The 22,889-nt window shown below is 41.1% G+C and overlaps 1 protein-coding gene across 1 annotated transcript; it reads right to left on the reverse strand.

Annotated features, from left to right (window-relative positions):
- Positions 1 to 14,275: 14,275 nt before the first annotated feature.
- LOC127423543 (THAP domain-containing protein 1-like) lies at positions 14,276 to 22,203 on the reverse strand. Its single transcript, XM_051667945.1, has 3 exons — positions 22,029 to 22,203; positions 21,450 to 21,645; positions 14,276 to 16,154 (listed from the first exon to the last, which is right to left on the reverse strand). The coding sequence occupies exons 1-3, from the start codon at positions 22,100 to 22,102 to the stop codon at positions 15,444 to 15,446; spliced, it is 981 nt and encodes a 326-aa protein (XP_051523905.1). The 5' UTR covers positions 22,103 to 22,203; the 3' UTR covers positions 14,276 to 15,443.
- Positions 22,204 to 22,889: the final 686 nt, after the last annotated feature.

Here is a 22,889-nt window from a genome sequence, read left to right on the forward strand (position 1 = left end):
TGATTTGATTCGTTCATGTCTCCAAAACTAGAGCCTCAACTGTTAAAAGTAATTAGTTTACAACTTATAAGGCAACTTTCTGCACAGCTTTTTTTAAATGCGTTTACTCACAAAGCCAAATTAGTTGAACCATCTTAAAGCTAGATTGTAAAACGTTAAAGTTATGGTCAGCTAAACTTCAAAATGTGAGTTTATTAAACTTCTAGTATTCTTTTTTTTTTTTTTTTTCTTTTTTTGTCATTAACAATTTTTATTGATTCCAAACACAAATTAACACAAACAGCACATGAATCGGAATCAGAATGAGCTTTATTTCCAAGTATGCTTACACATACAAGGAATTTGTCTTGGTGACAGGAGCTTCCAGTGCACAAACAATACAAAAACAGCAGCAAGACAGAGATGATAATAAAAAATAAATAAAATAGAATTAAATAAAAATTGGATAGAAAATAAAGTATATATAGAATACACAATAAGACAGTGTGTATATATATATATATACATACATACATACATACATACATACCTAGTGCAAATTTAAATACAAATCGGTTATATACAGTGCAAGGGAATGTAATGGCAGAAGAGGTTGGATGTGTTGGATAAATATAAAAAGACTAAACTGTGAATTACACATAATTATTACTCAATGGGGCAGTTTTAACTGTTCATGAGATGGATAGCCTGGGGGAAAAAACTGTTCCTGTGCCTGACGGTTCTGGTGCTCAGAGCTCTGAAGCGTTGGCCAGAAGGCAACAGTTCAAAAAGATAGTGGGCAGGGTGAGTGGGGTCCAGAGTGATTTTTCCAGCATTTTTCCTCACTCTGGAAGTGTACAGTTTTTGAAGGGAGGGCAGGGGACAACCAATAATCCTCTCAGCAGTCCGAATTGTCCTTTGTTGTCTTCTAAAAAAAAAAATGATTTCATAGCTGAACCAAACCAGACAGTTATTGAAGTGCAGAGGACAGACTCAATGACTGCTGAGTAGAACTGGATCAGCAGCGCTTGTGGCAGGTTGAACTGCCTCAACTGGCGAAGGAAGTACAACTTCTGCTGGGCCTTTTTCACAATGGAGTCAATGTGGGTCTCCCACTTCAGGTTCTGTGAGATGGTAGTGCCCAGGAACCTGAATGACTCCACTGCTGCCACAGTGCTGTTTAGAATGGTGAGGGGGGTCAGTGTTTGGGTGTTCCTTCTAAAGCCCACAATCATCTTCACCGTTTTGAGCGTGTTCAGCTCCAGGTTGTTTTGACTGCACCAGACAGCCAGCTGTTCAACCTCCCTTCTAAATGCAGACTCATCATCATCTCGGATGAGGCTGATGACAGTGGTGTCATCTGCAAACTTCAGGAGCTTGACAGAGGGGTCCTTGGCGATGCAGTCATTTGTGTACAGGGAGAAGAGTAGTGGGGAGGGCACACATCCCTGGGGGGCACCAGTGCTGATTGTACAGGTGCTGGAAGTGAAGTTCCCCTGTCTCACAAGCTGCTGCCTGTCTGTCAGAAAGCTGGTAATCCACTGACCGATTGACATGGGAACAGAGAGTTGGTGTAATTTAGTCTGGAGAATAGCTGGGATAATGGTGTTGAAAGCCAAACTGAAGTCCACAAAAAGGATACTTGCATATGTCCCCGGTCTGTCCAGATGTTGCAGGATATGATGCAATCCCATGTTGACTGCATCCTCCACAGACCTGTTTGCTCGATAAGCAAATTGAAGGGGATCTAGAAAGGATCCAGTGATGTCCTTCAGGTGGGCCAACACCAGTCTCTCAAATGATTTCATGACCACAGACATCAGGGCGACGGGTCTGTAGTCATTAAGTCCTGTGATTTTTCATTCTTTGGGATTTATTGAAGATCTGTGTGAAGATGGGGGCCATCTGGCCCTTTGCTTTCCTTGTCTTTTGTTTTCGGAAGACACGGCACACCTCTTCTTCACAGATCTTAAGTGCAGGTTGAGTAGCAGGAGTGGGGAGGAGGGGGGTTGCAGGAGGTGTTGCTGTTTGTGTAAAGTGAAGGTCAGAGCGGGTGTGGGGTTTTAGATTGGGCCTTTCAAATCTGCAGTAGAACGCATTCAAGCCATCAGCCAGTTGTTGGTTACCTACAGTGTTGGGGGTAGGAGTCTTGTAGTGAGTAAGTTGTTTTAGGCCACTCCGCACTGATGATGCAGAGTCGTTAGCTGAAAACGTGTTTTTCAGCTTCTCACAGTATCTTCTTTTAGCCACTATGATTTCCTTATTCAGTGTGTTCCTGGCCTGCTTGTACAAGACATTATCCCCACCTCTGTAAGCATCCTCTTTGGCCTGACGAAGCTGCCTGAGTTCTGCTGTAAACCATGGTTTGTTGTTGTTGTTGAATGTTAAATAAATTCTAGTAGGAATGCATATATCCTCACAGAAACTGATAAATGATGTAACAGTATATGTAAGCTCATCCAGATTGGTGTCTGCAGCCTCAAAAACACTCCAATCAGTGCAGTCAAAGCAGGCTTGTAGTTCCAGCTCTGCTTCATTGATCTATGTCTTTACAGTCTTTACTACAGGTTTAGCAGATTTTAGTTTCTGTCTGTATGTTGGAAGAAGATGAAACAGACAGTGATCAGAGAGTCCCAAACTGCTCTATGGACAGAGCAATATGCATCCTTTATTGTTGTGTAGCAGTGATCCAGTATATTCTTGTCTCTGGTGGGGCATGTGATGTGCTGTTTGTATTTGAGCAGTTCACATGTGAGGTTTGCTTTGATAAAATCCCCAAGAATAATAATAACTGAGTCCGGGTATTTTTGTTCCATGTCTGTGATTTGATCAGCCAGCAGTTGCAGCGTGGTGCTCACACACACATGGCGGGATATAAACACTCAACAGAATAAACGAGGAAAACTCCCGCGGCGAGTAGAAAGGCTTACAGTTAATAAAGAGCGCATCCAAATTAGGACAGCACATCTTCTTTAACGTTGTTACATCTGTACACCAACCTTCACTGATGTAAAAGCATGTTCCACCACTTCTCGTTTTCCCCGTTAACTCTGCAATGCGATCTGCTCTGAATAGCTGGAAGCCTGGCAGATGTAATGCGCTGTCCGGAATGGCTTCCCTCAGCCAGGTTTCTGTGAAGCACAAGGCAGCAGAGGTTGAAAAGTCCTTGTTTGTACGGGTGAGGTGATGTAGTTCATCCGTTTTGTTAGGAAGAGAGCGGAGATTTGCTAGATGAATACTTGGAAGGGCTGTTCGAAAGCCACGCCAACGGAACCTGCAGCAAAGCGTACGAATAGTCAAAAACCCGGAAAAGATTGTCTGGTATATGCTGCCAAATGTTCAGCAGTTCATCCCTGGTAAAACTGATTGGAAAAAAGATGACTAAACACAGGACAAACAAATAAAAACAACAAAAGAATAGGAGCGCTCCACACCGAGGCAGTCATCTGCAGCGCCATCTTGATGTATAAGAACAAAGAACATGCAGATTCATCCACATACTGTCCCGAAGGAGTGTTATTCCACAAAAAAAACTCCAGCCACTAGGCGGAACCAGCACAAAAAGAAATAAAACAGTCGCCCAGTTTCCTCGGACAGTCAAGTGAATGTTCAGTGAGTCAGGTCCACTAGGCTGAAAAGTGAGCGCCACACAATGACTTATTCCATTGACTTCATGAAGGACAATGCTTGTTGTGGGCATATAAATATTTTTCGGCCATCCTTAGTATCAATTCTCAATTTGGCCGGGAACATCAATGCAAAAGTGACCTTCCATTGATGTAAGAAGTCTGATAACAAGAAAAATTGTGGTTCTTCCTAGAAAGCCTTCCTTTACTCCTTGCCTCACGTAACACAAGATCTTTATTGGATGATCTCAGAAATTTGGCCAGAATTATTCGGGGCCTGTCTCCCTCAGCGGATCTCAGAGCCGGACCTCTGTGAGCTTGGTTGATTTCCAGCTTATGACCTGTTATGTCGAGCAGACTTGGGAAGACCTTGTCTAGGAATTTCACCATACCTCTGCCTTCCTCATGCTCAGGAATTCCAATAATTTAGACGTTATTTCGCCGTTACGATTTTCAAGGTCTTCCAACTTTTCCCAAACGCGTTCCAAGTCTATCTTGGTCGCTAGCAGGTTAGCAGCTAATTCCCTCTCCGATGACTCCAGATAATCGATCCGTTTCTCGACGTCCCCCATTCTTGTAACCAACTGAGAGAATTTCATCTCCATGGCTGTGATCGATCGATGTATTACAGTAAGATCCTCCAAGTCAGCTACGACCTTCGCCAGCATTACCGACATGCTCGACAGTTGACGCTGGATATCTCCCGCCGCACCGTCCAAACCGAGTCCCTGGTCTGCGGCCCTGTCTGGGGTATCAGCTTGAGCACATAAGTGTCTTTTAATGTCTCCAGACCCTGAGGATTTTGAATTCTTTGACACACTGTCTTCATAGAACAGTTATGGAATAGGGTCTATTGAATATCACCGGTTTATGACACAAAAAGTATTAAAAACTGGCAAAGTGCGCAGAGCTCGCCATCAATATTTCACCACCAGCAGATTTCACTGAGGGAATGGTAGAAAAAGACTCTTTCTGCTTTATGTATCTGGCCAAAAACTTCCATGCTTTGTCCCCCCACTCAAAATATGCCCTGAATAGCCAAAACTCCACCTTCCATGACAAAATAGTATTATATCTGTATTTCAATCGGATCAATTCTCTGAGGCCATCAGATGACATTCGGCGCTTCAGCTCTGCCTCAGCACTTTTAATATTCCCTTCCAACTCCACGAGTTCTCATGCTTTGGATTTTTTGATGAATAAGGCATACTGTATGATCCAACCCCTAAGAACCGCCTTAAGTGCCTCCCAAGCCACGCCCACAGAGGATACTGAGGACCAGTTTGTCTCCATATAAACATTGATTTCAGCCTTTAACTTTTGTTGAAATTCAGGATTTTGCAAAAGGGGTACATTAAAGCGCCAACTATATGATTTCTTTTTCTCTGTATGTGGCAACACCTCTAAACTCACCAGGGCATGATCTGAGACTAAAATGTTTCCAATTGAGCAATTATCAACAGATAAAATGAGGGACTTAGACATAAAAAAAATCTATTCTAGAATAAATCTTATGGACTGATGACAAAAATGTATAGTTCCTACCAGATGGGTTCAAAAGTCTCCAAATATCTGTAAGGCCAAGATATTTACACATCCTGTGAAGCGTCAATGTTGCTCTAGAGGGCTTACACACTTTTGCTTCACTATGATCAAGGACTGAGACTGTCCCCATTTCCCATTAAATGAATCCCAGATCCCCAGCCTTCTACTCGACACCTCCTTGAAGGCTGTCATCCTCCCCATCTCCTCGCACCACTCCCGAATTGAGGGTGCTCCAACCGACTTCCATCCCCTTAAAACAATCTGCCTGCCTATTATAGCACTGGTCAGTACCCAATTTGTTATGTATTTATCTCTTATGTAGATGACCGCCCCATCATCCAAAACACAGAGTCTGGGGCAAAACGAAAGAAGAGTGCCCAACACATCACACACAAAACTCTGAACCTTCAACCAAAATTCCTGGATCTCAGCACACCACAAAAAAACATGGGCCGTGTCTCCATCCTCCAATTGGCAAAGCCAGCAGGTGGGTGTGTCTTTAAGACCAAGCCTATACAATCTAGAGGGGGTCCAATAGAATCTATGTAAAATCTTGAATGCATAAGTCGCACCTTTGCATCTCTAGATACAGACTTGACATTCTTTAGAATACTAGCCCACACTCCCTCCTCCAATACCAAATTAAAATCTTTCTCCCATAATCTCTTGATAGAAGTTAAGCTAGCAGGGAGTAATACACTGATGCCTCATGACCTTTTCCAAAAGCAGTAATCACCACTCCAAAAGTGTCTGCTGTTTTAGGGGGGTGTATGCTACTCCCAAAAATAGTACATAGAGTACAGGTGGTGCAACTGTAAATACCTAAAAAACTGAGATCTGGGGATCCCAAAATGTTGAACCAAATTATCAAAGGATCCCAACACTCCACTCTCATATAGGTCACAGAGCGTAGAAACCCCCCTCACAATCCACTCTGACCAGCAGAAAGGGGACTTATTAATACATAATTTTGGGTTCAGCCATATGCTCGAGGCAACATTTAAATAAATGTCAGAATTAAACACTCTGGACACTTTTGTCCATACCTAGTGCAAATGCAAGATAATGGGGTGTAACTTAACTTCTCCGGTTAGTTTGATAGAAAGGCTTTGCAATGGCGAAATAGAGGCAAGAACTTCCTGTTCAATACAAAACCAGGGAGGGGCTCTCTCAGGTGGAAGCGAACAATGAGTCAAATGTCTGTGACCAAATGCATAATAATAAAACAAAATCTTGGGTAGGACTAGCCCACCTGTGTCAGTCGGCCTATGTAATTTGTTGAAATGCAATCTGGGATGTTTACCATTCCAAATGAAGGACTTCGCTATGCTATCAAATTGCTTGAAATAAGAGAGAGGGACATCTACAGGGAGAAATTGTAGCAGGTAGTTGAATTTTGGAATACAATTAATTTTAATAACATTAACCTTCCCAATCATACATAAATGTAATGAAGCCCACCTGCTCACATCGCTCAAAAACCTTTTTACTCTGACTAAATCAGACAAATTTGCTAGGAATAAAATTCCCAAATATTTAATGCCCTGTTTGGGCCACTGGAAGGCACCCGGCTGGAAGCCTGTTACTGGGCATTACGCTGTCAAAGCCAAAGCTTCGGATTTAGACCAGCTGACTCTGTATCCTGAGAAATTAGAGAAGCATTTAATAATCCTGTGGAGGCAAGGCATTTATCTAGTGGGGTCGGAGACGAATAACAAAATATCATCTGCGTAAAGCAAAAGCTTATGCGCCGCACCTCCCGACATCACCTATGGAAAATCATCCTCCTTTCTTATCGCGGCTGCTAATGGTTCCAGGGCAAGACAGAACAATAATGGGGAAAGAGGGCAACCTTGCCAGGTGCCCCTATCCAGAGTAAAATAATCTGAAATTAATCAATTTGTTTGTACCACTGTTACCGGGTGTCTATAAAGTAACTTAATCCACCCAATAAAAGTATATCCGAACCTGTATATTTCCAAAATCTAAAAAGATAATCCCATTATACCATAACCCATATGCCTTTCTTTAATTCATGTAATTTAAAAGGAGATGTTAGGCTGAATGTTAGTCCCAGTCACCATTCACTTTCAATGCATGGAAAAAAGATGAATGAAAGTGAATGGTGACGGGAACTAACATTCAGCCTAATGGGCTTGGAACAGCATATGGTCGAGTAATCATGACAGAATTTTCATTTTTGGGTGAACTATCCTTTTATCTACATGTAAAAATATTTGTCAAAGGTATTTGCCAGCAACAGTATAAATGTATGAAAAACAAATGACTAAATATAAGGATCATAATGTAGGTTGTACACTAAAAAATTATTATAGCTGAATAAAACAGCAGTGAGAATTGAGGTAAGAAGTAGTCCCCTGGGAGATTTAGATGAGATTGTTGTTAAAATTGGGATTTTTTAGTATTACAAGTTTTTTTTTACGTTTTTTTTTATTACATGACTGAAAAAAGGTTGGGAAACACTGTAATAGACCAGTACTTTTACTTTTGAAAGCAAGTACTTTTGTACTTTTACTCAAGTAGAAATTTAAAATGAGTAACTTTAGTTTCACTGGAGTAATATTTCATAAGTGTATCTGTACTTTTACACAACTACAGGATTAATGAAGTAAAAAACAAAACTCGATGATAGATGTTTCCCTCTAATTATGAACAAACTCACTACACTAAATCCAGAACATAAAACAGATCAGAAGAAACATTGATGAATCTTTTAAAAGAAGAAACCTGTTTCAACTAAATTATATTATTCATTCATATTAGTCCGTTAAACCCAAAATGTGCTGAAGTGTTTTTACTCACCGCAGGAGATCGGTTGGTCTGCTTGTGCTGTGTTTCAGTCCCGCTGTTTTCTCTCTCTCTCTCTCTCTCTCTCTCACACACACACACACACATGTTGATGCAGCTATCATTATGAGGACTCTCCATAGACATAATGATTTTTATACTGTACAAACTATAGATTCTACCCCCTAACCCTAACACTACCCCTAAACCTAACCCTCACAAAAAACTTTCTGCATTTTTACATTTTCAATAAAACATTGTTTAGTATGTTTAATAAGCCATTTCCCTCATGGGGACCGCTGGCTGGTCCCCACAATGTAGGTGATCTCAGGTTTTACTATCCTTGTGGGGACATTTGGTCCCCACAATGGAGGTTAAACCTGTACACACAAACATAAACACACTCACACACACACTTTCTCACACACACACACACACTCTCACACACAAACACTCACACACAGGCACACACACACAAACACGCACACACTCTCACACACAAACGCACACAAAGACACAAACACACGCACACACACTCACACACACACTCACACACAGGCACACACAGGCATTCACACAAACACACACAAACACACACACACACACACACACATACACCCACATCACACACACATGTTGGTATTGGTGGTTTACGAGAACTCTCCATAGACATAATAATTTTTACCCTGTAGAAATGTACTATTCTATCCCTCAACCGTACCTTACCGCTAAACTTAAGCATCACTGTAAAAAATCTACCAGCCCATCTGGCACCAACAATCATGCCATAGTCCAAATCACCTAGATCACATTTTTTCCCCATTCTGATGGTTGATATGAACATTAACTGAAGCTCCTGACCCATATCTACATGATTTTATGCACTTCACTGCTGCCACACGATTGGCTGATTAGATAATTGCATGGATGATTGTTGGTGCCAGATGGGCTGGTTGAGTATTTCTGTAACTGCTGATCTCCTGGGATTTTCACACACAACAGTCTCTAGAGCAGGGGTCGGCAACCTATGGCACGCGTGCCAGCATTGTGATGCATAGGGGTAATCACTGGTACGCCGGCAATGGCGAGAGAGGAATAGACTATTTTATTTATATAAATTCTGCACCTGCATTCTAATCTACATCTTGATGTAATCCCTCCTCATGATCACGCAGCGTGTTTTTATGAGCTGAATGGTAGACTAAACAAAAAGTGAAAATGTGACGAGACTGCAGTACCCCCAACAGACTCGTGCAGTGCGTGCAAGCCATTTGCGCATCTCGAGCAGGTAGTGCTTCACTTTCTGTTAATTGCTTTGGTCAGACTGCGCGGATGACAGCCTACATTCCATGTTTCATTTGTTTCTTTTTGCTTTCAGAACAACACGTAATGCAATAAGAAAAACACCACTATTAATCCTTGAGATTTCCAACCCAGCATACAGGTACACCCTCCTTAAACCATAATCACACTCAAAATTACATTAAACGATTAAAAGAGAAAAAAATAAACCCACATGGTGAGGTTCAAAAATCTGAGTCTATTCAAAATATTAATTAAACCTGGAAAAAAGGTTTTAGGATTTTGCAGGTGTGGTTAACTGAAAAGGGCTAAATAGTCGATCAGCTTGTAATGCGCAAATGGCTTGCATGTGCAGCACGAGTCTCGTCACACTTTAATACTGTTTAGTCTCCCATTCAGCTGATGAAAACATGCTGCATGATCATGAGGAAGGATTACATCAAGATGCAGATTGGAATGCAGGTGCGATAAACATCCTGGTTACTTGCGTAACCTCCATTTCCTGATGGAGTGAACGAGACGTTGTGTTGATGTAGTGACACTAGGGGTCACTCTTGAGAGCTCTGGTCTTTGATAAAAGGCCAATAAAAATTGGTGAGTGGTATTTGCATACCACTCCCCTGGACATACAGGTATAAAAGGAAATGGTATGCAACCATTCATTTAGATTTTGTGCTGAGGAGCCGAGACAAGGTCCCGGCCATATCAGTGGGTAGTTCAGCGTTGTGGCAGGAGGGACACAACGTCTCGTTCCCTCCATCAGGGAACGGAGGTTACGCAAGTAACCAGGACGTTCCCTATCTGTCACTCACTTGATGTTGTGTCGATGTAGTGACACTAGGGGTCCCTATACGAAACACCGCAACTGGCTGACCTGTGTTACTTGAACTGGTGGTGTGTGACGGGCAGACCACTGTGTGCCTCGTAGCCAGTGCACCAGGTCCACACGTAACCTCCCCCAACATTGTTATGAGTGTCGAATGGCACTTTGGGGACAAGTCAACTACCCAAAAGATAGAGACAGGCTAGCCCAGTCGTGGCCTCTTATCCCCTTTTTTCCCCTCTCCCCCCAAAAAAAGGGAATTAACTGACTGGGGCCACCAGGTCTAGTCGGGGGGGGGGGGTGTCCCTCCCGAGGGGAAGACACAGAGACCACACCCCGCCCGGGGGGGGGGGGGGGTATTTAAGTGGAAATATGTCACATGGTCTTGCTGAGCTTTGTCGGAAGTATGCCATGTGGAGAAGTCCCATGGTAGGTCCTACCTTACGGGGGAGGAGTTACTACAAGCATGGTAACTGGGGCAGAGGGACCTCTGCCCAAGGAAGATGCAGTTTACCAAAAGGGAAACAAATTAGCATAAGATATACGTCGCATGGGGTTACCAATGGGGAACCACCACATGCGGAGCACCTACCCCAGTACAGGGCTTAGTTAGCACAGGGCTCGGAGGAAATCAACCAGGGAACACAATTTGTGAACACTACTGGGAGTCAACAGCACACGTCTTCAGCTCAGGGGAGATGAAAGACGCTATGCACAAGCGATACACCCGGCCAGCTGTCCCGGACGTACCTGCTTGTGCGTGCCACTACACGGGACGAAACCGGTTCCACCCGAAGATTGTAGAACCTCGCAAGGTGTTGGGTGTTGCCCAGCCCGCTGCTCTGCAAATGTCTGTTAGAGAGGCGTCACTGGTCAAGGCCCAGGTGGCCGCTACACCCCTGGTAGAATGGGCCTGTAGCCCTACCGGGGGCAGCACATCCTGGGCGTGATATGCCATAGTTATGGCATCAATGAACCAGTGGGCGATCCTTTGCTTGGAGACAGTGCTTCCTTTCCGCTGTCCACCAAAGCAGACAAAGAGGTGCTCAGAGACCCCAAAGCACTGCGTGTGATCCAAATAGATGCGTAAAGCGCGCACTGGACACAGCAATGTCAGGGCTGGGTCTGCCTCCTCCTGGGGCAGCACTTGCAGGTTCACCACCTGGTCCCTAAAGGGGTTGTAGGAACCTTGGGCACATAGCCCGGTCGGGGTCTCAGGATCACGTAAGAGTAGCCCGGACCGAAATCCAGGCATGTTTCACTGACAGAGAACGCTTGCAGGTCTCCTACCCTCTTGATGGAAGTGAGCGCAGTCAGGAGGGCAGTCTTCAAAGAGAGTGCCTTAAGCTCAGCTGACTGCAAGGGCTCAAAGGGGGCTCTCTGTAGACCCTGAAGAACTACAGAGAGGTCCCATGAGGGAACGAGGTGCGGTCTGAAGGGATTCAACCTCCTGGTGTGAGGTCAGAGGACCATATCTGGGTGGGCCAGTAGGGTGCTACCAGGACGACCTGCTCCTCATCCTCCCTGACCTTGCACAGGGTCTGTGCAAGTAGGCTCACTGGGGGAAACGCATATTTGCGAAGTCCAGGGGGCCAGCTGTGTGCTAGCACGTCTATACCAAGAGGTTCCTCGGTCAGGGCGTACCAGAGCGGGCAGTGGGAGTATTCTTGGGAGGCGAACAGGTCTACCTGTGCCTGCCCGAATCGACTCAGAATCAGCTGGACCACCTGAGGGTGGAGTCTCCACTCTCCTCTGAGGGTAACCTGCCGTGACAGCGCATCCACTGCAGTGCTGAGGTCGCCCGGAATGTGTGTGGTTCACAGCGACTTGAGGTGCTGCTGACTCCAGAGGAGGAGACAGCAGGAGAGTTGTGACATACAACGGGAGTGCAGACTGCCTTGACAGTTGACATATGCTACCATTGCCGTGTTGTCTGTCCAAACTAACACGTGCTTGCCCTGGATCAACGGCCGAAACCTCCACAGGGCGAGCAGAATTGCCAGCAACTCGAGGCAGTTGATGTGCCAACGCAGATGTGGGCCCATCCATAAGCCGGTGGCTGCGTGACCGTTGCATACAGCGCCCCATCCCATTTTGGAGGTGTCTGTCATAAGCACAATGCGCCTGGAGACCTGCTCTAGGGGAACGCATGCCCGTAGAAACGTGAGGTCGGTAAAGGGCTAAAGAGGCGGTGACAGATCAGCGTGATGGCCACGTGATGTGTCCCGTGGCACCATGCCCATCTCGGGACTCGAGTCTGAAGCCAATGCTGAAGCGGTCTCATATGCATCAACCCGAGTGGAGTGGCCACCACTGAGGATGCCATATGCCCCAGGAGCCTCTGAAAGAGTTTCAGTGGAACTGCTGTTTTCTGTCTGAATGCCTTCAAACAGGTCAGCACCGACTGTGCACGCTCGTTCGTGAGGCGCGCCGTCAACGAGACTGAGTCCAACTCCAAACCGAGAAAAGAGATGCTCTGAACCGGGAGGAGCTTGCTCTTTTCCCAGTTGACCCAAAGCCCCAGTCGGCTGAGGTGCGAGAGCAACCGGTCCCTGTGTGCACACAACACATCCCGAGAGTGAGCTAGGATTAGCCAATCGTCGAGATAGTTGAGGATGCGAATGCCCACTTCCCTTAGCGGGGCAAGGGCTGCCTCTGCGACCTTCGTGAAGATGCGAGGGGACAAGGACAGGCCGAAAGGGAGGACCTTGTACTGATACGCCCGACCCTCGAATGCAAACCACAGGCAGGGTCTGTGTCGAGGTAGAATCAAGACGTGGAAGTACGCGTCCTTCAGGTCTACCGCCGCAAACCAATCTTGATGCCGGACGCTTGCTAGAATGTGTCTTTGCATCAATATCTTGAACGGGAGTCTGTGTAAGGACCGGCTCAGTACTCGCAGGTCCAAGATTGGCCGCAACCCACCGCCTTTCTTCGGTACAATGAAGCAGGGGCTGTAAAACCCCTTCTTCATCTCGGCCGGAGGGACAGGCCCTATCGCATCCTTCCGTAGGAGGGTAGCGATCTCTGCACGCAAGGTAGCAGCGTTCTCGCCCTTCACCGAGGTGAAGTGCATGCCGCTGAATCAAGGACACAACGTCGAGTGAGTGACAGACAGGGAACGTCATATAAATAAAATAGCCTGCTCCTCTCTTGCTGTTGCTTGCGTGCTAGTGATTAAATGATTACATTGACATAATATGAGAAATATTTAAGGTTCCACACAATTTCGTGATCAGTAATCAAATAAGCAAATTTGTGACATTAACTTTGTTTAACTCATAACACAAAAGGACAGGTTTTCTTTCATTAAAGCACTTTAGATGCTATGTGAAAACTCACATGCAGCATAATCATCGGGTTTTGTACAAAATTTTCCCTCAAACTGTTCAATTTAATTTGTAATGAAAAATAAACGATTAAATTAGAAAAATGCTAATTTTGGCTTTGGGGTGGGGGGGTTGTTGGCACAGCCATTGACCAGGAAAATATAAAATGGCACTCCATGTCAAAAATGCTGCCGACCCCTGCCTTAGAATTTACTCCGAATGCTGCCAAAAACAAAAAACATCCAGTGAGTGGCAGTTCTGTGGATGGAAACACTTGTTGATGAGAGAGGTCAACAGAGAATGACCAGACTGGTTTGAACTGATAAAGTCTACAGTAACTCAGATAACCACTCTGTACAATTGTGCTGAGAAGAAAATCATCTCTGAATGCTGTTCTGAGATGCGGGTTGGCAGCACGAGGGGGACCTACACAATATTAGGCAGGTGCTTTTAATGTTGTGGCTGATCGGTGTATAAATAATTTGGCATATTCTATCCATTAACTTCTTAAAAATATGTAGTTAGGGTGAAAAATTTACGTTACTGTTTTAAGTTTAAAAAGAGGTTTGAGGTTTTTTCAACAGATAACTTGAATTTGCATCTCATTTTGACTTTGTTACAGGAAACAGATATATTGAATGCTTTCTAACTGTAGTTACTATACTTACTGTTTCAACAGAAATACTGTGATAACTTTGTGTTATTAGTCACCTGTCATCAAATAAATACAAATAAATAAATGTAAGAACATGAATTGTCTCACACTGTTGTGCAATTAGAATTGTTTTAACTAAAATAATTACATTCATAAACTGGGTACTGGACACATTAACCTACATTAACAATTGCACTGTGACATAAGGCAACTACAATGTAACTTTTCATAACCCCAAAATCAAGTTTATTCCATATATGGCTTTCAGTGATTCAACAATTATTCCTGTTTTGTGAACAATAAATAAATCAGCATATACAGCACATCAGCCCTTTGATATCAGTCTATATGTCTAATGAAAATGTCTGTTTGGTTTTAATACATTGAACTCTTTGAGACACCAGTAACACAGTTCAATTCAGAGATCACTTGAGAAACGTTCTTGAGTCAGTTCAATGAGTTAAACAGGTTAAACAACACAAAGAAAAAATAAACAATTCAAACTGAACTAACATTTCACACATTTAAATGAAACAAACCCTTATCTGCAGACATTTGCAAATTAAATCAAATGGAAAAACAGCTTTCCTAAAGTGTTCTTCATATGCAAACGTACTCTGCTATAGTGAAACTACAGTATATAGTCAGTATTATTCATCAGTGTTTGGTCAAGTTATGTCTCGTACATTGGGCATCATTTCACATTTAAACAATTGTAACAAGTATTTAAGGATTTTTTTTTTACGTTATCTCCAACAGTATTTCACCAGTCCACAGATAATCAGACATGAATCTTTTCAAACAGGTTATTAAAGGTTGATTTTTCTCTATATGAGATTAATAGATTCTGCACAATGCTAAACGGTTATAACACAATGTTATTTGACTGTCACACAGTAGATACGCAAAGAAATACAAATTATAATAGCAGATAATTGTTACGGCTGATAACCATTGTGATGGACATTATTAATGTTTTTAAACAAAAAATACTGTTTACACCAAGTGAAATCAGGCATCAGAACATTATAATTTATAGTGAGAATACTGTTGAGTTTACTGTTTGAATTGGAAAAATTAAGGTCTGATATTTTCCGTTTCCATAATCATCCTAATTAAAAACATGCTAAATATGACTGATATCTACGTATATGGTAACTGATATATTGTGCATCTCTAATCCAGACAAAGTGAGCGAACATGAAACTCTATAATAAAGCATCTGTAAAAGCAGAAACATTTAATTCTATGAAACCAACATCCATTTTAAGTTCTTTTTCCTGCAATCGTATCAAAACAACAAAATGTGACGTTTTCACACACTGGACTCATGACTGACTCTCAGAAATGGAGAAAAAGAAAAGAATGCTCTCTCCTCACAATGCTCCAATGGTCTCGATTCTCTTCAGCACGTAGTAGATCTCTTTAGGTAAGATCACGTAACTTTCTCCAAATGACACGTCCTTCTGGAAGTCACTCGTGGCTTTGAAGAGTTCCAGTTGTCTCTCTTGACAGTGACATTTCTGCTGCACCGTCTGGAGTTTCTTGAGCAGTTTCTTAAGCTGTTCCTGCAGCTGCTCCATCCGTCTCTTCTGCTGGATGCTGTCCTCCACCGTATAGTTGTGGTCACAGCAGACGAAGGCACTCTGGTGGTCCGGGTTTTGCTCCTGTGCGGTGGATACAGGTGAAAGAGTGGATGAGGAGGAGATGTCCGTCTGATAGTGGTCCGCCGGTTTTTCTTGAATGTCAGAGAGCGGCAGGTGCTGAGAAACATCCTTCTGGAAATCACTCGTGGCTTTGAAACGCTCCAGTTGTCTCTCCTGACGACGACATTTCTGCTGCACCGTCTTGAGTTTCTTGCGCAGTCTCTTCAGCTCTTCCTCCAGCTGCTCCATGCGTCTCTTGGGTGGGCTGTTGTCCTCCACCGTGTAGTTGTGGTCACAGCAGATGAAGGTTCTGCAGTGTTCCAGGTGGAGCTCCTCTGAGGTGGATACGGGGACAGACACTGGTGTCTTCTCTTCAGTGTCAGAGAGATGAAGGTGTGGAGAAACATCCATTTCTGAGCTGAAGGCCTCCAGAGATTCTTCCTGTGAACACATGAAGGCAAATGATGGTGTTTTTTTCTAACAAATTTTGACATGATGAGTTTTAAAGGGGTCATACGGTGACATATCAAAGGTCCCGTCCTAAATGTCACACCTGATGTGAACCTGCGGTCTTGTAGTCTCTGCTCACGACCAAAGCTGAAGTCCACAGGACCGTAGTGAATCCCTTGTCAATGTAAGTAGGGATTAAAGGTGCTGTAAGCAATTTCAGCCATTCTACTTCCACGAGACTGAGCCGATCTATTAGCCACGCCCCCTCTTTCCTAAACCCCACACTTCAAAGATACCAAATGAGCTTTACTGAGAGCAGAAACGGTTGTTAAAAACAACAGCAGAAAAATAGCGCCCTCAACTGACAACTACTATGAACAACATGGCATAAAATGTAATTAAGCCTTAAAAATTCACTGCAACTACAATAATATGAGAATACACACAATGATTGACAGGCAGAAAGCGTCAGGCAGAAACCGCAGACACATTTTTTTTTTTTTTTTTTGCTGTTTACAGAGTCTAGTGTAGTCACAGAGATCGGTGAGATATGTCATGACACTTATTTCAGTAACATCTTTCAGAGTAGGAACATTTTTTGCATACCTTTCCATGAAAAAAATCGCTTACAATACCTTTAACCTTTATGAAATGTAGAATTACTTCATGAAACAAACAGAATATGGAAAACGGCATATCGTTAGTTTAGGGTTAGGTTGTTGGGTTGAACTGACCCAGTTATTGGCCAATAATATATTTGCTGCCGATATATTGTGCACCCCTGAATTTAAATTTCAGTCAATTTAACCGTCAGTGGCCGCTATGCGCCAAGAGGAACTGTCGACTCTGCATTTGGGACGTGGTCACATTGTCCTTGATCTAGAGTTCATTGTACTATGCTGAAAAACGGTCTTCTAAACAACCTTCTGCAACTTTTTGAGATTACAGATTGTACATTCTGCTGTTTTTTTGTCCTACTTGTAATATAGGTGTAAACTAGGGCTGTCAACAGGGCTGAAAAATTAATTTTGAATATTAAAGTCACCAGATTTTTAAATTGACATTTTCTTAGTCCACAAGAGGGCACAATGAATACATATAAACCACAGTGTTATATTAATACAAAGAAGATTCCTAGCTGTAAAAAATAGTGCATTCCATTTTAAACTAAAGTGCATAAAGTAAAATAAAAATGTAAACAGTGCTGATGTTAACATTGTGATGCAGTGGCGTCACCGTATTACCCCAGACTCAAGCTTCATAATAACAGCAATACTAAAGTGTTTTTCATTCGTTACAATTGTATGTATGGTAGTAATATTCCCAGATAGTCATAGTATTTGGCTGAACCCTGTGGTGAAACGTCTCTGAGCTCAGGGGCTGTTCAATCAGATGCAGCACAACAGAACAGAACAGGAGGATCTCCAGATGCACATTTCTAAATTTAACTCCTTTTCTGACAAAGCGTTTAAACCCCATTGATTAATCTAAGAAACACTGATAAGAGAGCAAGATGCAATGGACAAAGACCTCCATCTAAGGGGCTGTTCACACCGAAAACTTTTGCATCCACCCACACAGTTTTAAAATTAATTGTATTTTTTTATGTAAACATGCGCTAGACGGACATCTTTGACCATTTTGATGCATTTTGTAGTTTATTCAGCATCTCAAGCAGGACAGCTGTGATTTTTAGACACTGTGTCAAGTTAAAAAGAACTCCAATCGTTACAAACGCATCTTGAGATCCCTGTTTCCTGTTAAACTGTATTTGTTGCGCTGCGTCTAGCCTTTTTTAGCACAAAAATGTGATCAGTCTGAAGAAACTCAGCCTGTCCAGTCACAGTGAGGAAATATAGATAGAAGTGGATAGATTCTATTATTTCTTGACACCAGAACAACTAAATAATAAGAGTAAAACATGGTAAAGTCTGTCTAACCTTGTGCTTTGAGTGCTGTTACTCATGGAACAGCGGCCCGGTTTATTGTCACACAATAAAATAAACTGTTGGAAAATAACTGTTGTCAGCATAAAATAAAAACTTTGAGTAACAGGTGGACCTCAGGGAAGAATATAATATAATCAGAAAAATGATGACCCCTTTAAAGACTGGATGATGAGCTGTTTTTGGCACAGAATGACATCACATGTTGCCAATGGAAGTGGAGAACACTTAAAGGCGAAATATCCCCCAGCATTTGATTCTCAGGAGCATTTGCAGGCAATTGTTTTCTAACTATATAAAAATATATGTTGTGTTATAGGGCTGGTTATTGATATGGATTTCCCGATTCAATATCGATTTATATGGGTGTATTTCTGTTACAAAGTCCATTTTGCTTGCATATAAAAGACATCCTTTCACAGCTAATGCTCTTAATTATAAAAGAACCTTCTAGGTACAATTTGAAAATATTAATTTTACCATTAGTTTTTCATCAAATTGGTCACATTTATTGGTCACATGTTTAAATTCAGTCTATTCTAACAAAACATGTCTTGAAATTGCATATATAATGTTGCATACATATTTTTGCAAAACATGCATATATTATATATATATATATATATATATATATATATATATATATATATATATATATATATATTACTTGCATAATTAGTACTATTTACAAGTATTTACACTGATGTGTACAACACATATGCTTAATAGGTACTGTCTCTTTAAGACTAGCATCATCAGCAAGTGAGTGCATATAAACGAGAGAAGATGTGCATGTTTTATTTAGCAAATCCATGTGTGATTAGAATTAAATGTTTCTATTTTGTTGTTTTTGATCAACAACTGACTGTAAAGAACAGAAAGGATATTAAAAGAGACATTATTCGATGACAAATGGATTGTGTGGATCTCGTCTTTGGACACACATTACACAGAACGAGTCAAACAAACTTTTACTCTCAACACGCTGTGAAAAGATCTCGCTGCTGAACTTCTTCACCACTATACTACTCGATCACTGCTGAGTGAAATCTGAATATTTACCAGCCAGTGGAGAATCACAGACAGTTTTACTCCTATAGAGTGAGATTTGGTTGCACATGCGAGTGATTTACTTGCATTATAGAGGGTTGTGCATAGATTGAAAGATAGATCTTGGGATTGAAACTCCTGAGACACCCACTTGACTGCTGTGTGCATTTTCCATTTCCCTTTTTCATTTTTTAACAACTAACATCTAATCTAATTAACAAGCAAAAAAATAAATAATTAAATAAATAATTTCTAGAGCAAATCATTTTTCTAAAAATTAATGTCCTCATATGTGGACAGCGGGACTAAGCTGTGAAATTTTAAATAACACTAAGTTATAGAAAGTCAGATTTATTTCATCAAATAGTTTATGATGTTTCCAGGAGTGTTGATTATTCATGTTTTTGAGACGTTACAGACATTACATCAGAAATTATCATAATTAATTCAGATTCAAAGTAATGTCCAGCATCATCCAATCACTGTCAATCATGTTAAAATAAAATGATACATTATAAATTCTGAATCTATGTACTGATTATCATTGTCACATGTCTGTCAAACATGTTGAGTGATCCAAACATCATCTGCAGCCTGAAACTGAACTTTTGATCAGATTTTAGGAGTGAATGCACTTAACTGCATAGAGAGCTATAGGATGCTCCCTTGCTCCCTATTTAGTGAATGACTTAACCTCCAGTGTGCTGTCTGTCTGCACTGGTCTCAGAACAGTTTGAAATGCACCTTATTTTCATCCTAACTCCATAAAAAGCCTCTGAAAGACACATTTTACAGCTTTTGCATGAATACATTTATTCTCAATTTGATAATGTACAGTAAATATATAGGAATGCATTTATTAATGTTAATGAATAGAATAATATTGTACAGTGATAATAAAATAAAATATAACAAAATTCATATTTAAATAAAGCGAAATGACCCACAGATGTGTTAATATTGAAAGTTATTCAAAATAACATGTTTTTCTACTTTTGAGGAAATGTGGTGCCAGTTCCACGTATGTGGACATCATGTTTATCAGCACGCTGACATGCGAAAAATGAATGAGTTTTTTAAAGTGGCATATCAAATGAAACTAGAGACTCTCCTCTTTACAACCAAACAGGTTTCAATGAAAAAACTTAAAGAGATTTCTTACCAGAGGCACTTCTTTTTGAAGGCTGCAGTTACCAAGTGTCCTCTTTAAACAAGCCTCGTTAAACGAGACGGCCTTCGTAGGACAAATGGAAATGTAACGTAATATGGTTGCTATGACAGCACGCCACTCTTTAACAAGCGCGAGCACTTTGAGTGAGATGGTAACAAAGTCTCTTTAGAAGGGAATGTATGAGGTACATTTGAGGAGAGTTATAATGATGTAGAGAGAAAAGAAAATAGATTTTACAGATGTACTTTTAGTCTAATACTTTATTTTAATTATATATTAATATAATTATACATATTATATACTCTGCACCCATCTACTGAGGTATTTCAACTTGGGAATTAACATTCTATGCGTTTGAACATCATATTTATGGGCAAATTGGCGCCATTTTTTTTAGACATTTCTGTTGAAGCAAAGAATTGTGGATTATGAGTGCCCATGAAGGATACACCTCATGCATCCTCCGAATTCCTGTGAAAGAAGGTCGCTTTCGGAGTGTCCTACTTGCTTTTCTGAAATGAGACAGCCTTGATGATGTATGCGGCCGACAAATGCGACCTCCGGAGGACGCATCCTTCCAAACGAGACACAGCGTGTTGCATATAGCGAAGATACAACTTCAATGCACGTGGACACGGGGTCGCATGAGGTTAAGAATCGGTATCGAGATCGTTCAAACGATGATCATGGTTCATCATAAAATTGATATTTTTTTCCAGTCCTATTGTGTGATCCTTTCAGGTAAAATCCTTCAATTAAACCAGTTCATTAAGAAGAGATAAAACATGTACACTAATTAGGTCTAGAAAAGAAAATTAAGAACTATTTCAGATGTTACATATAAACAAAACAGCAGAATTCATTACGAGGGCATTTACTGAACCAACATTTTAAATCATCGAGGCAGTTTTGTAACATTCAGTGGCATTTTTGACCTGAACCCCCCCTTCATTTCTGGCCCTGGTGTATAAATATTTTATTCAAAGCACCATTAAGATTCTTATACGACACACTACGTAAAACACAGATGATTTAACGCTCAAAAACACAATTGGATCAGATCAGATTTTGTTGAGAGAAATGGCAGTAAATGAGGATATAAGCAGTTCATGACATTACCTCCATCTGTAATTGGCTAAATGTGAAGAGTGATGGCACGGCGTTGTCCTTCAACACACGGTTGTTGCATTCTCGTTTGAAACAGTCTTTGGTGAAGTGTTGTGAGCAGATGTTGCTGTACTTGGTTGGTTTGAAGTTTCTTCTCTTAATGGCGGCGACCCATTTCCCACAAACATCTGGTCTGGCCAATGGAAATCTAAACATTATTACATCTTTACAATTGAGTCATGAACATCAGAAGTGTATGAAGACACTGAACACTGACAACTGAAACAAGTCTGAATGTTATTTACACTTATATGACAGCTGTGTGGTTGCTATGGCGTTGCTAAGATGTTTAAAGGGGTTACTAGACACACAGAAATGTTCGAGATGAGTTTTGGGGATTATTTAGGAAGAGTCTACAGGTTTGTGTTCATGGTTACAGTCAGAAAATACTCAAATGTATCGTTACATGACAAGAAATAATAATGTGCCTTAAACTGTGTAGAAGAGTGATCAATAAAACTGACTGATAATTCACTGACAGTGAGTGTCTAACAGCAGTTTATAAAGAAGTGTAAATAAAGGATTACTCACTTGTGAAAAGAGATGTTTTGATCTTTATGATATCTGTTTTTACATCCGTACGCCGAACACGACTGCACCATCATTCCACAATCACTGACGTCACCAATATAATGATCGATAATATGATTAATCACTGGAATCAGGAAGAGTGTCCTGATCGATCCATGATTGACGAGATTTCTTCTTCTTCTGGGGTTTAATGGCGGTTGAAATACAATGAAGGAAGATTATCGCCACCAACTGGTCACGAGTGTGGATCAAATAATTATGAACTAAACTATATTCTCCTATTAAATGCTTTCAAATATTATATTCAACATAATAATAATAATAATAACACTTGAGTTTCTTTTCAGAATGCTTGTCAACTCATAATTCATCTAAAAATATTTAAGATTAGAAATCAATATTGTTTTGGACAGATCATCATTACGTTTCATTATTCTGTATGTTTATACATTAACAACTATTAACAATATATGTTTCACTGCATTTGTTAATAAAAATACAATTGTTCAGTGTTAGTTCATAATGCATTAACTAATGTTAACTAACACCACATTTAATTTTTGTATATGTTTTAATTAACATGAACTAAGATTAATAAATGGTTAATAAGCATTGTTTATTGTTAGTTCGTGTTAACTAATGTTAACAAAGTGAACCTGATTGTGAAGTGTTATTATAAATATCTCTTTGAATGTTATAAACCATCTTCCTGTTCTGTCCTCGTCACATTGTTTTTACCATCAACTCCTCGTGTTGTTTAATTCAACTTTTCATTTTAGACAAGTCAACCTTTATTTATTGAGCACATTTAAAAACAACAGAAGTTTACAGATCAAATAAATAAATAATGACAGAGTGATG

Source organism: Myxocyprinus asiaticus, chromosome 3, assembly GCF_019703515.2.
Source record: "Myxocyprinus asiaticus isolate MX2 ecotype Aquarium Trade chromosome 3, UBuf_Myxa_2, whole genome shotgun sequence".
Taxonomy (NCBI): domain Eukaryota; kingdom Metazoa; phylum Chordata; class Actinopteri; order Cypriniformes; family Catostomidae; genus Myxocyprinus; species Myxocyprinus asiaticus.